Consider the following 14448-nt stretch of genomic DNA (forward strand, 5'->3'; position numbering starts at 1 on the left):
GGAAGGATCAGTAGAAACTGTCAGGAGGAGAACTGGCATCGCGTGGACACAAACAGGCTGTTGGTGCAAGGAAGGAAATGGCACCTGAGCATTTCACCAGACAGGTTCCCTCCTCTCTGTCTTCCTGCAAAGATACAAGGTTAAAAACCTCATTTCCTCTGAGCAACAATTGGAAACAAGTTCAGAAAATTATTCATTCAAAGGCACTTCCAGGAGATGTATAACAGAATCCTTCCCAGTTACACGAGCTTACGCTGTGGCCTTTGGAAAAAAAAGCTGCCTTTGTGGTCCTGGGTCCTGAGGGCTCCTTTTCATCACCTGTTGGGCACAGCAGGAGAGCTTTTCTTGTACAAATCTATGCCCTGTGAACCTTTCTCCATCCCAACACATAGTCCAACCTAGAGCTGCGGTGCAGACACTGGATGCAGACCAGAGCAGTAAAAGAACAGAAGAGGGGAAAAACAGATACAGGTAAGACAATTTAAGAAGAGGAAAAGAGCAGAAAAGAAGAAAGGATACAGGTAAGAAAGAAAGAAGGACAGAAGATGGAAAGTGCAATAGATGAAAGGACTGGACATGAGCAGGAAAGGAGCAGATGCAGAGCTACATCAAGGTGTGGCTTCTCCCTGTGTCCCTGTCCACCACTGGCGAAATCCCCCACTGACAGGGATGCTGCTGCCCCAGCAGCTGATGGGGTTGTGGCCTGGGGCTGTGTTCCATGCAGAGCCTCTATAACCTGCTACAGAACCCCAGTTCCCTGCCACTTCTCTTTTTCAGGTATCTGCACACGAGGAACAGGTGTTCCTCATGCCTTGCTTGCTGGTAATTAGTGTGAGTAATTCCTGGGTGGGAATTGTGGGATGGAAATTTAAGGTTTGGATGGTGAGGGGAGGTGGCATTTGAGGGGAATGGAATATTATTTGGGGGTGGGAAATTGTTTGGGTGGGATTTTGGAGATCAGACATGACTGTTAGGATGGGGGATATTTGGTTGGAAATATTGTTATTTCTATTACTCATTGCTTTGTATGATAAGTTATTAGATGCTTTGTGTTTCCTCTGCTGCATCTCTGCTTGCAGTCATTTGCACAGTGTCAAAGGTTCTCAGCTCTACATGCCCATCTCCAGGGTAGGATGGGGCACCACAGATGGCAGTGTTCCACAGCTACCACCAGCAGCCCCAGCTCACTCCTCCACACCTGAGGTGTGAGTGGCTGTGAGAGGAATGTCTCTGTGGAACTGCAGCTCATTCCTCCCCTCTGATGGGGGCAGAAGGCATGAGACAAAAGGGGAAGGCAGAAAGCATCTGCATTTCCCTCATGGCTCGTATTTCCAGTGTTACTGTGGGAAATGAGCTGAGCCACTGTGCCTCTCTGTTATGGCTAGCTCTACAGCTCTGCCACTGTCTTTATACTCAGGTGTTCCTGTGTGTAATGCTCCACACTTGGACCCTGCAGAGCCCAAAGGCCTCCTTGGCTGCTGTTACTCACCTGGAGATTGAGGGTGCTGGGTCTCCACTCTGTACCTGCTTCCATGTCTCACTTGTAAGACACTGCGAGTCCACCTGGTTGGAACTGAAATCAATAAACACAAATGTGAAAGAAATAGGAAAGGATTCTTTCATTTCACAGGTTTTAATCTTCATTAAAAGACGTTCAGCTGTGGAGCACAGCTGGAAGCATTTCATATGCGAAAAAGGGGGAAGAGCCTGGTTCCTTCCCTTCCTAATCTCATCTAAGAGCTGGCTGTCTAAGAGAAAGAGTCTCTACTTGGAGATCTGCTCCATAGCAACGTTTTGTGAATCCTGTTCTTCAGAAAAGTGTATTTGGGATTTTTTGTTTAGATTTGTGTTAGGTTTTTTTTTTCAGAAATTCCTTTTTTTGGATACTAGCTCGAGTCCTTTGCCATTCTTAGGAAAATTAAAACAGAGTAAAGCAGCTGTATCAGCTCCTGCCTTCCACTACAGTTACCATTTGAGGTTATGGTTAATGGTTGAACTGGAGAGTCTGAGTGCTGCCACAAGGCCCTGGCTGTGCCAGGCCACCTCCGGCCTGGGCCCCAAAGCAGCCCCGACTGTGCTGGGTTCCCCTCTCACCTGGGCCCTGCAGTGGCCTCAACTGTGCTGGGTCCCTCTCCAGTCTGGGCCCTGAGCTGGCCCCAGCTGTGCCTGGTCCTCCTCCATCCTGGGCCCCAAGGCCCTGCCTCTGCCTCCTCCCCTCTGCTCCGGGCCCTGAGCTGGCCCTAACTGTGCCAGGCCCCCCTCTGGCACAGGCCCTGCCTCAAGCCCCGCCCCCTGTGGGCAGCACTGCTAGTGCCTGGTTTTTTGCTCTCTTCGCTCTTCTTTCCCTGTTCTCTTAACAAATGCATTCAGGTCCCCCAGGATGACGGGCACTGATACTGCTGCATTCTTCCTGAACAAACTTTCTGGACAGCTCAGCTTTCTCTGCAGAGCAGCATGCCTTTGGAAATGCTTGGAGTATGTAAACTAACAGCAAGAGAACACTGAGCTCTTCTGGGTCTTTCTAGGAATGGCAAACAGACAGGAGAGTGTGCCCAGCCTCGTGTGGTTGCTTGTATGCAGAAATCCCTGTCACGGTTGTCAACATCTGTGCTGTTCTGCTTTAAGGCACTAGTGTGTGACAAGAAGCCTAGAGTTACCAATTTAGAGGAGGTAATTAATTGTAACAGTTCCCCTTTCATCTTCCTTCCACACTTGGGTTATGGAGTTCTCCTTTGCGATGTGCCAGTGTAATACCTCTGAGCCACAGCACTGCTGCGTTTAGCAAAGCTCATGGCAACAGGCTTTGGACAACCTCAGAGCTTTGTAGATGAGGATAAGATATCCGATGATAAGAGAGAGAAAATGAATAAGATACAAGGTAAGTGTTGTTTATTCCTTCTAGTCAGCACGCCATCCCTAAATCTTCCATGCTATGACTTTTATCTTGAGAGTGATGATCCCTTAACCTCACACCTTCAGCACAACACATTCTGTGGAGATTCCCACCAGTGACAAAGTATTAGTGCCGCTTTTCTGCCTCTTTCTTTTTTGTCTGTATTTTCTGGAATGTGGGGATTTCTTTCATTGCCCAGTTCAGGAGGAGGCAGGGACGAGAGACATGAGCAAGGGCAGAATGGTTTCTCTGTTACTGAATGGAATGACAGTGTTTTCTGCATGTGGACTTGCCATAGTGCTTCTTACAAGGCCTAACAGTGAGATGAAATGTGCCCGGAAGGGGGTGTAGTTTTTTAGGATGGCAAAAGAGAATTGTAAATAATGCTAAGGGGGGCCACGAAGATGATCAGAGGGCTGGAGCACCTTTCCTACGAGGACAGGTTGAGGGAACTGGGCTTGTTCTGCTTGGAGAAAAGAAGGCTTCAGGGAGACCTCACTGCGGCCTTGTAGTATTTGAAGGGAGCATATGAACAGGAGGGGGAACAACTGATAAACTTCTTTCTTTCCAATTGCTCGCAGAAGGCATCCAGACCAAGCTGTTCCAGCACCTTTCCAGGGACAGAGGTGAAACTGACTGCCGTGCAGTTTACCAGATCCTCCTCCTGCTCCTTTCTGAAGACTGCAGTGTCACAGGCTCTCCTCCAGTTTTCAGGCACTTCTCTTCTCCAAGACCTGTCAAAGATGACAGAGTTTGGCAATTACCTCTGCCAGCTCCCTCCGCACATGTGGATGCATCCCATCAGAGTCTATGGATTTGTGCACACTGATCCCACCCAGATGCTCTCAGATCACCGCCTCCTCACCCAGAGGGAAGCTCTCCATTTCCCAGGCTCTCTCTCTTCCCTCCAGGATCCAGGAGTCCCATGGGGCAGTCTTTGAAGTGAAAACTAAAGTAAAGAAGGCGTTCCGCATCTCCACAATCTCAGAATCACCCATTTCCAGGACAGCACCCTTCCCTTTTTCCTACTCTTAGGGATGCACCAATCCTGAGCTCCAATGTAGCGCTATTTAAATACTGCCCCCCTCTCATGGCTAGGAATGGATTTCAAGTAAGACTCATAGTCATAATGTGGTGTTGAGTGACCTGCAGTAAGCATTGTTACTGCTAGAAATGGACTGCAGTCTCAAGGAAAGGCAAACAAACCCATGCTAGGTATTACACTGAATAGCATCAGTGCTTTATGATAGATTGCTAAATGGGGTGACAGAAGAGATGGTGTCACTGTGCAGGGAGCACCAGAAAGCCAGGATGACCTGAAAAAACTCTGAACGCAATTGTGAAGTGTAACAGATCCAGGGACTGATATCAGTCACAACCCACAGCTGCAACAAACCATATAGATGTTCTGTTTCTGCCTTTGTAGCTCTACGGACAGACAGACCGTACAAATGTGTGGTGCTCACGGGTACGTCTCAGAAAACCAGTGGTGGAGGAGCACATTTGGCTGCAACATCCATCCTGCTTCCCTCGAGATGTCGGTCTCCAGCAGGTGGCGCTGTGATTCAACTTTTGCCACCGGAGGAACTTTTTCCTGGGTGCTTTACTTTAATGTGCTCCAAGTGATCAGTGCTATTCCAAGAGACTGAGAGAGATTTCTCATCAGGAAATTAAGGACTGGCTAGATTGGTTCCCTTGTTCCACAGTCTTTGCACCATTCAGTGCACTGCAGAACATGCTGTGACTTTTATCTTGAGAGTGATGATCCCTTAACCTCACACCTTTAGCACAACACATTCTGTGGAGATTCCCACCAGTGACAAAGTATTAGTGCCACTTTTCTGCCTCTTTCTTTTTTGTCTGTATTTTCTGGAATGTGGGGATTTCTTTCATTGCCCACAAACACTGCCCAGTTCAGGAGGAGGCAGGGACGAGAGACATGAGCAAGGGCAGAATGGTTTCTCTGTTACTAAATGGAATGACAGTGTTTTCTGCTTGTGGACTTGCCATAGTGCTTCTTACAAGGCCTAACAGTGGGATGAAATGTGCCCGGAAGCAGGTGTGTTTTTTAGGAAGGGGATTGAGAAATGCAAATAATGCTAAGGGCGGCCACGATGATGATCAGAGGGCTGGAGCACCTTTACTACGAGGACAGGTTGAGGGAACTGGGCTTTTTTTGCTTGGCTTCAGGGAGACCTAACTGTGGCCTTGTAGTATTTGAAGGGAGCATATAAACAGCAAGGGGGAATGGCTGTTTACGAGGGTGGATAGTGATAGGACCAGGCCAGGCAGGATGTGGCTCTGGGCAGCCTGGTCTGGTGGTTGATGACCCTGCACGCTGTGGTCCTTTTCAACCCAAGCTATTCTATGAGTCTATGACTGTACGATTGTATCAGACCTCAGGGAAGTCACGTGGAAGAGACAAGCCTTTGAAATTAAGCTTGAATCGCTTTGCCCCTCATACACCTGATCACTGCATCCCTTACTTGGCAAATGGTCTTTCTGTGGGGTGTAGATGAGGAAAGAGAAAGAGGAAAATAAAGCAGCTGCTTTGTCCTAGAGCTCTTGTTTCACTGGGGTCTGGCCCTATTTTCTGAAACTAAAAGACCATGTGTGAAAGAAGGACGGGAAAGGTGCAAGGAGGTTTTGGTTTTGGTGCTGACTCCAGCCTGGTGCTTGCTGCTGGGAAAGGCACACTTGGCTCCAAGGAAGGATGCATGGGTGGAAAGTCAGTGGCCAGGGGTCAGGGATCCCCAGCAATAGAGGGCAACAGCCCAACCAAGAGCTGGGGTGATTTGCTTTTAAACTGCATTCAGTGAAGTCCTGTCCCATTGGTTCTGACATATGTCTCCCCATTCCCTTCCAGTTTGTGCAGAGGTGGCATGAAATAGAGGGCATTGCTTTCTGCCAGACTGCAGGAGCAGAAGCATTTCAGGTGCCTAAATGGTTTGCTTTCCACATTGTGGTTGAAAGGGGTACATATAGAAGGAGGACTTCCATTCTTGGGGTGGATATGCACATGGGAGGCTACAAAGGGAAGGCTCCATCCTGGCCAGTTCATCCAGCAGCTGTATCCAACTGGCAGAAGGCCCACTCAGTGAGGCCAGCAATGGTCCAAGGGCCTCAAACCCCAGCCCATGAGGCCGGCACTGGCCCTGGGCCATAAAGCCACAGTAAGGGAAGTCAACATCGGCTCTGGAGACTAAAGCCACAGTCAGAGAGGTGAGCACCAGCCTCGGGGCATACAGATGTGCACCCCTATTCCTTCTGTCATGGTTTAATAATTTTGTAATTTTTGCTATCAGTATTCCACATCATAACATCATATAAAGCATGAATAATTTTACTGAATCTGCAACTTACAGAAGAAGACTACATCTCCCAGGGAACAACACGATAGGTCACGGGACCTGGACTCTATATTAACTCTGTCGCAGAACAGACTGACGTCTTTCGAGTTCTGGCGTTCAGGGGAGTGTGTGGGAGCCTTCAGCCGTTCGCCTAGATTCACAGTAGGCCTCTCGGTTACGGGACTCATTCTCTCTCCTATTTTGCTTGATTCGTTAGCTCAATTTTCAATTATATTGTATTATATTGTGTTATCCTGTATTTCGATATAGTATTTAGTAAATAAGTGTGCCTCCTTAGATCGTTGCCGCTGTTTTCTTTTCCTAATTAACTTTTTTTTCCTTTCGGCCCAGAACCCCTCCGGGGCCCACGGCCCCCTGTCACGGACGCAGGTGGATTTTTCATTTCAAACCGTGACACCTTCCCACTATCTCCCCTGGGACTCCATTGAGCACTATGAGGCCACATTAGTCTCGACCGGTTTTTAATGAAAATTGCAAAACCATGACAGCTGCACAAGAGTCACCTTCACTTCCCTGTTGTTTGACTTCAGATCACCCCATGGGCTGACCCTGGCGTTGGTTTCCTTAAATTTGGATCTAGGAGGCGTCCACTTCCTTCCATTATGATGAAAGCGCAGAAGTCATGCGAGCATTGCTGAGGTCACAATGGTTGGCACGGTGGGAGGAGCATGTGTCCCACAGGTGGTGAGCAGAGCTGGTGCTCTGGCGAGCGTGCTGCACGCGGAGACTGAGCTCTGTGCATTTCGTGGAACAGATCACCCTGGCAGAGCCTGTCCAAAGGACTGCTGTGCTGTGTTGGTGAGCTGAGCGCAGCTTAGGCTGAACAGGCCCAACAGGTGAGCTGGGTTTGGTGCTGGCTGGCTGTGGGAGGTGTCTCTACAGACATGAAATGCTAGGCCGGGGAGAAGTCCCCAGCTCCAGCAGTGCCCCTCCACATGGCTGTTCCCAGGGGAAAGAGGTTCTTGTGGAGATTCCAACCCGTGTTTTGGTGAGGATGATGAAACACCATTCAAAAGGAAACCAAGCGCAACTTGTGCCTCACTACCACACGGATGGCTGGGTGCAGAGCTCCTGAGGAGATGGAGAAGAGCACTTGCTGACACAAGCCACGGCAGTCAGACACAAGCTGCAGCTAGCGTTGGGACGTTCTTGCAGCCAGCTGATTCCCAGACCTTTCCCTCCACAAGAGACTCAATTGCATGGCAGAACAAAGCTGGGAATATACTTCTCCCTCATGACTTTTCTCTTGTGGATGATTTCTGCAGGGTTCCTGTTTGAAGGGAGATTTGGAGGATCGAGGCAATCTTAGGAAGAGTGAAGCCAGCTCTTTCCAAGAGCAGGGAAAGTTCCTGTGGAGAGAGCTTGTGAGAGAACTTGAGCTTCCTCTGACACTTGAGCGATCATGTCTCAGCAAGGAGACAAGTGCGGATCCAATGCCTGCTCTGTGAGCGGAAAGGTATGGCTGGGTTCCTTTGGCTTGACTTTTCTTCTTTGTTCTCATTTGTAAGGGGAAGGAGTGGAGCTGGGGGAGCCCTGCTGGTCCTTTGGGACCTCAGTAAGCGGTTGGATCCTGAGCTCACTGCTGACAGCCTGGGCTAATGGCACGGGCAGGGCTCAGGCTGTATTTTCCCTTAGTGATCAATGATGTCTCAGCGCTCTGATATCCCATCTCTGGCACGATCTGGAAGCTCTCAGCTGCCCGTTCCGACCTGAGTTTCTTCCTTTCTCTCTTCAGAGGCGGCGCAGCTGCCAGACATCCAGCTGCACCTTTCAGCGCACAGAGGGACGCAATGGGGATGGACTGTCTTTACTGCCACGCAAAAGTGAGTTTCTCTTCTGTCTGTAAAGCAGGGTCTTTCTTTAGTGGGGGGTGGACACGGGCTAACAGGACAATACTGCTACTGACATCTGTGAAATCAACACACGATCTCTTCTTTTAGGGACAGAGCCCGTGCGTTCATTGAATGGTGCTGGGCAAGGAGGGAAACGGAAAGCCCACGCAGGTAAGTACCTCTTGTGAGCTGTGGTGTGGGTACCTGCCACTAAATAGGGCTGCATGAAGGGGTGCATGTGTGATGGAAGAGTGAAGAAAGCCCACTGCAGATCTGTGCTGACTGCAGAAATGGCACCATGCTGTAGCAGCAAAAAGGAAAATGGTAGGAACTACACTTGGAGAGTTGAAGTTGGTGGTTGGCTGTGCTCAAATCTTCCTCCCAAGAGATGCTCTTCAAGTATTTCTTGTTTCTTTCTGCCAGAAGATGATGCAAGCGGCCTTCCAGCAAAGCGCAGCCTTGCGGAAAGACTGGGGAGGACTGCAGCCTGTGACGTGGCACCCAAGAGAGGTACAGATGCACAACAGGCATCGGGGTTTGATTCGATGTCGTTCTAGTCAGGCTTTCTGTCTTTTCTTTCCTGGGAGTGTTGTTGCTGCATGTTGCTTGAGGTCTTTGTCCCTGGGATTTACAAGTACCTTCCCTGTCCAGATTTGAAATGCAAACCCACACTTTACCTAAGATCTGCTGCTGTGAACACGCAAGATGAGATTTCCTAGTATTGTGGCCCATTCTGCAGACTGAAAGTAGCCTTGGGCTCCCTTGAAGTCTAACTGCTTCTCCTTTCTTGATTATAATAGATGTACAACATGAGCAAAATGGAAAGAACAACGTGAAAGCACTGCAGAGAGTGCTTTCTGGGAGAGATCATCTCCAGGCTGGAGGGCTTCCAGTAACAGCAGGTCCCAGCTCAGGGAGAAGACCTTCCCTGGCTGTGTGCCCCCGCTCTGTCTCCAAGACCCTGGCTGGAGGGAAACGCAAGGGCTTGGACGAAGAGCAACAGGCAGCAGCGCAGTTGCCTGCTAACAAAAGAGCCAGGGGCCAGAGCACAGGCAGTGTGCCGGCCCCAACCCCACCACGGAGCTCCAAGCAAAGAGGTAAGAAGGTGCTGTGGCACCGTCCCGGTGAAGTGCTGTCCTTATCAAACACATTGAGTTTGCTTAGGGCTTGCTTTACCTTTTCCTTCTCTGTGGAGGGGAAAAGAGTTGAAGGCTACAAAGTCCAAAGGCAGTGAGGTGCCAGAATACCTAAACGCATCTCTTTCCATTAACTTCACTATGCTCTTCTGTATTTCCCCCTGGAAATGTTACTCACTGAGAGGCTTCCTAGTCCCATTTGCTTTGTCTTTGGACTGCCATTTGTTTTCTCGGCACCCATGTTTCTGCAGTTTTGCTGTTGACAAAATGAATTCATTGGTATTCTTGCTTTCCAGCAAAAAGACAACAACAAAAACAAAGGAAAAGGGAAATGAAAAAGGCTTCTTTGAGAGCTGCACGTGCACTGGTGAGTCCTTGGTGAACACAGACACGCATTCTCTTGTTGGTCTCAGTGCCTACATCTGTCAGACATAAAAGAGATGGTAAAATCCTGTGGGAAGTGATGGAATAGAAAAATTGCCAGCTGTGTGTTTGAGGAAATGACACTGTCAGTGAGAGCTGCCATGGGGAGCTTGGACGCCTTCCTCTGGATTGAGAACAATGTGGTTGGTAACAGCCAGAAGGTTTTGCTGTGATAAAGAAGCTTGCCATGCTGGGCACTGCAACCTTTGAAACGACCTTCCCATGACAGAGCATTAATCTTACCATAGACAACTTGTCATGGGAAGTAGTGTCAGTGCCCCTAATAAAAGGAACGTGCTGTTCCGCACGGGGTCATTCTGGAAGTTTACTGGTCAGGCTTTCTTCATGAGATCTCCCTAGATTGTTTCTGTCCTACTTCTACGCTTGCTTTGTTTCTTTCCAGTTCTTCGCAGAGATGAACATACTTGCGGAGATGATGCAGAAGGTGAACATGAAGGACTGAGAGGAAAAGCGTCACAAGGCAGCGGCTGCAGTGCACAGCATTTCAGTTGCAGCCCAACTCAGCATTCCATGTTTTACTACATTCTGGGATTTCTTTTATTTATTTATTTATTTATTTATTTATTTTTCCTTTTTTTTTTTCTTTAATGCATTCAATCAATAAACTATCATAATTACATATTCACAAAGACTGCACAGCCTGATTTGTCCAGTGGCATTCCATGAGCAGCTGCACGGCATTTGGTCCAGAGTAGCATCTACGCATCTTCGGTCCACTACGCATCTTCGGCCCACCACAGCCCATCCCAGCACCACTCTTCCAGGCAGTGCTCCAAGTGCTCCTGCTGTTGCTAGCACTCATAGAGGTTTCCCATGGAGCTCCATGACACACAGGACCTGGCCCCCGCACACAGCTGTACAACCCCACTCCATTGCACAGCCCTGCACACAAACATGGGCAGCTCCTCTCTTGCACACAGCCACATGCCTGCTCATACTTGTATGACCCCAGCCATTTGAATAACACTGTGCACACACATTGATGTGCAACCCTGTCCTTCTGTCTACCCATGTGCATGGGCATCTATGTGTGCCACCATGCCTCCTTTGCACACCCATGTGCCCACACAACATTCCATGCCCTTGTACTGATACTTGCTGCTACTCCTTCCCAGGCTGAAGATTCTGCACTTGCTTTTGTTAAACCTCTTCACGTTTATTGGTGCCCAGCTCTCCAGTCTGTCCAGCTCTTGCTGAATGGCAGCACAGACTTCAGGTGTGTCAGCCATTCCTCCCAGCTTTGTATCATAGGCGTACTTACAGAGCATGGACACTATCCCCTCCTCAAGGTCATCAGTGAAGATACTGAGCAAGATCAGACACAGCACCAAGCCCTGGGGAACACTGCAGACCACAGGCCTCCAAATGGACTCTGTGCTGTGATGCCATTATAGAAGGCTGCAGGGTTGGTTGAGCATGACTTTTCCTCGGTGAATCCAAGCTGAATACTGCTGATAAACTTCTTCCTTTCCAATTGCTCGCAGAAGGCATCCAGACCAAGCTGTTCCAGCACCTTTCCAGGGACAGAGGTGAAACTGACTGCCGTGCAGTTTACCAGATCCTCCTCCTGCTCCTTTCTGAAGACTGCAGTGTCACAGGCTCTCCTCCAGTTTTCAGGCACTTCTCTTCTCCAAGACCTGTCAAAGATGACAGAGTTTGGCAATTACCTCTGCCAGCTCCCTCCGCACATGTGGATGCATCCCATCAGAGTCTATGGATTTGTGCACACTGATCCCACCCAGATGCTCTCAGATCACCCCCTCCTCACCCAGAGGGAAGCTCTCCATTTCCCAGGCTCTCTCTCTTCCCTCCAGGATCCAGGAGTCCCAAGGGGCAGTCTTTGAAGTGAAAACCAAAGTAAAGAAGGTGTTCAGCATCTCCACAATCTCAGAATCACCCATTTCCAGGACAGCCCCCTTCCCTATTTCCTACTCTTAGGGATGCACCAATCCTGAGCTCCAATGTAGCACTATTTAAATACTGCCCAGCTCTCATGGCTAGGAATGGATTTCAAGTAAGACTCATAGTCATAATGTGGTGTTGAGTGAGCTGCAGTAAGCATTGTTACTGCTAGAAATGGCCTGCAGTCTCAAGGAAAGGTAAAAAAACCCATGCTAGGTATTACACTGAATAGCATCAGTGCAAAGGCTTTATGATAGATTGCTAAATGGGGTGACAGAAGAGATGGTGTCACTGTGCAGGGAGCACCAGAAAGCCAGGATGACCTGAAAAAACTCTGAACGCAATTGTGAAGTGTAACAGATCCAAGGACTGATATCAGTCACAACCCACAGCTGCAACAAACCATATAGATGTTCTGCTTCTGCCTTTGTAGCTCTACGGACAGACAGACCGTACAAATGTGTGGTGCTCACGGGTACGTCTCAGAAAACCAGTGGTGGAGGAGCACATTTGGCTGCAACATCCATCCTGCTTCCCTCGAGATGTCGGTCTCCAGCAGGTGGCGCTGTGATTCAACTTTTGCCACCGGAGGAACTTTTTCCTGGGTGCTTTACTTTAATGTGCTCCAAGTGATCAGTGCTATTCCAAGAGACTGAGAGAGATTTCTCATCAGGAAATTAAGGACTGGTTAGATTGGTTCCCTTGTTCCACAGTCTTTGCACCATTCAGTGCACTGCAGAACTAATGAATGGCTGCACGAAGTAGATGCAGTGAAAGCTAAATGACAGCTTTAGATGGAAAAGAATGGGAGTAGCTGCTTTCCCCAAAGTCATGGCCCTTATTCAATTGCATTAGCCCTTTTCTCCTTGAATAACAGAGGCTTCCCAGATGCTGAAGCCTATGTGATCTGAAATGACCCGGTAGTCGAGCAGTAGTCATTTTGAGATGCTAGGTGCCTTGGTTTGAAAGGATTGATACATTGTGAAAGGTTCACATTTTGTCCTGTTGCATTTCATAGAGGATCCTCCTTGGGGAAGGAGCAGTGATGCTTAACTGAACTGACATAGGGCTGGGAACTGATTTCTCTGCAGTGGAGGTAAGGCTTCCTGCAGTGCTTTTCTCTTTGTTAGAATCAATTGCCCATCCAGAAGTCACTGTCTGCTTCTGTTCTGTAGCACAAACTGACCAAAGTATCAGACAGTTCAGACAAAACATACCTCTAAGTGCTAGACATAAAGTGGAGTGCAAACCTACAGCATGCTTTCTGTCACTCTGTCTCCTTAGTTGCAGACTGTGGTCTCTGGGGTATTACTGATGGGCAGGCAGGTGTTCGTTCTCTGTGCATCCCACCACTGATGTATGGCCATCTGCCTCCTGCTGTGGTGCTGGCAGCAATGTGCAGCAACAGGGCAAAATCTCCAGAGAGCTCTCTCCATCCTACTTGCCAGTCCCTGTGACCAAGTCACAAGCCTGGAAATCAAAATACATACTGTCTGCCACTCAACTTCAAATGTGTTGGGCTTGAATCGCCCAGCAGAGACCTCACCTCACAAAATCCCCCCTGAGTGCCACCAGCCAAGCAGGACAGTGAAGAGGCACATGCACAGAGCTCTGAGTCCATCTACTGCTGACTTTGGCCAAAAATGAGGCAGGCACTCTGGACACTGGCAAGGTAGGCCTGCTGGTTCCTCCCAGCAAATGAAATGACAGATCCCTCCTGGCTGAGTCCCACAGCTTCTTTTCAGCATCCAGGTCACGGGGACAGGAGCCCAAGTGGCTCTCTGCTCGAGTGAGGATGCCAGTCAGGAAGTCAGCCATTGCATCTGAAGCAAGATGAAACAAACAGTCGGGTTGTGTGGCACAAAACTCTCTAAAATAATTGCAGATGGACCTCAGTGTTCACATTAAGCTGATACTGCACTGAGTTCTGTCAAATGAAAGAGAAATGTGATGGTTTCTCCCAAAGAATTGCTTGCTTCCCCAGGCAGGTGCACTGGAAGACCCAGAACACTGAACTTTATTTTAAGTACCCAAGCACGAAGCTTACTTCTCTCCTCTGCCAAGGGAACAACCACTTCAAAGCACCTCTGGAGAGATTACTCAGGTCAACCAGTACTGGCAGCAAGGTTATCACTTGTGATTTCAGCACGTGTTTGTTTGTTTCTTTGTTTAATAGGTACAAAGTGTAAAAGGAAGATTTCTGCCTTTACCTGGAAATGGTTGGGAATATTGTCATTTCTTTACTGTTTAGACTGTTAATGTGTTAAATGTTTGGTGCTCACTTGGGTACATCTCTGCCTGCAGTCATTCCTGCAGCACCAAAGGCCACCCAGACCTCCATGCCCACCTCTGGGGATGCTGGAGTGGTTGCAGTGAACCAAGAGCTGCAGCTCCTCCAGACTGAATGTCTCCAGCACCATCGTTGCTGTCAACGTCTCTGTGGCCTTGTGTTGTTCTCATGGAAGGAGATGGTCATGTACTGTACAATGGCTGTGTTAACTGGGGGCACTGGGCAGTACTGGTGCCACTGGGAGGCTATCGAAGGACGCAGACAGCACTGTGGTGGCTCCAGGCAGTACTGGGGGATACAGAGTTGGCACAAAGAGAGTCTAGACAATACTGGGAAGCAATGGGAGCTTACTGGGGAACTGCAAGGAGCACGAGGGGACACTGGAGAGCTCTGGACAGCACTTGTGGTGTTGGAGGACGTACAGGCAGTACCCAGGTGGCACATATTAAGCTCATTCATTTCCTGTTCTCCAGCATCTCACGCAAGGTATTAAATGACCCACTTTTTTCATGGGGGAGACTTTCCCCTTGGGGCTGACTTCCCCCCCACCCCAGCGCTGCTCAGCAATCCCCTGGCTCTA

At 49.0% G+C, this 14448-nt stretch overlaps 1 protein-coding gene across 3 annotated transcripts; it reads left to right on the plus strand.

Moving 5' to 3' along the window:
• The first annotated feature begins 6702 nt into the window (after positions 1 to 6702).
• Positions 6703 to 10344, plus strand: LOC146761898 (zinc finger CCCH domain-containing protein 11A-like). Of its 3 annotated transcripts, XM_085537727.1 has the most exons (7): positions 6703 to 7720; positions 8000 to 8087; positions 8205 to 8267; positions 8520 to 8606; positions 8897 to 9193; positions 9529 to 9599; positions 10059 to 10344. In XM_085537727.1, the coding sequence occupies exons 1-7, from the start codon at positions 7667 to 7669 to the stop codon at positions 10116 to 10118; spliced, it is 720 nt and encodes a 239-aa protein (XP_085393853.1). In that variant the 5' UTR covers positions 6703 to 7666; the 3' UTR covers positions 10119 to 10344. The 3 variants fall into 3 exon arrangements, with proteins under 3 accessions (XP_085393853.1, XP_085393852.1, XP_085393851.1); XM_085537726.1 differs by lacking the exons at positions 9529 to 9599; positions 10059 to 10344 and having other exon boundaries at positions 6703 to 7100; positions 7530 to 7720; positions 8897 to 9522; XM_085537725.1 differs by lacking the exons at positions 9529 to 9599; positions 10059 to 10344 and having other exon boundaries at positions 8897 to 9522.
• The last annotated feature ends 4104 nt before the right edge of the window (positions 10345 to 14448 follow it).

This window comes from Coturnix japonica, chromosome 2 (assembly GCF_054131305.1).
Source record: "Coturnix japonica strain WE chromosome 2, WE-NBRP24, whole genome shotgun sequence".
NCBI classification, from domain to species: domain Eukaryota; kingdom Metazoa; phylum Chordata; class Aves; order Galliformes; family Phasianidae; genus Coturnix; species Coturnix japonica.

What these genes read in the sequence shown, in the direction of transcription:
- LOC146761898 (XM_085537725.1), top strand. Translation starts at nt 7,667, where the DNA reads ATGTCTCAGCAAGGAGACAAGTGCGGATCCAATGCCTGCTCTGTGAGC. An exon ending in GTCTTTACTGCCACGCAAAA is followed by an intron (nt 8,088 to 8,204) that starts GTGAGTTTCTCT and finishes CTCTTCTTTTAG; the next exon opens with GGACAGAGCCCGTGCGTTCA. An exon ending in TGACGTGGCACCCAAGAGAG is followed by an intron (nt 8,607 to 8,896) that starts GTACAGATGCAC and finishes TGATTATAATAG; the next exon opens with ATGTACAACATGAGCAAAAT.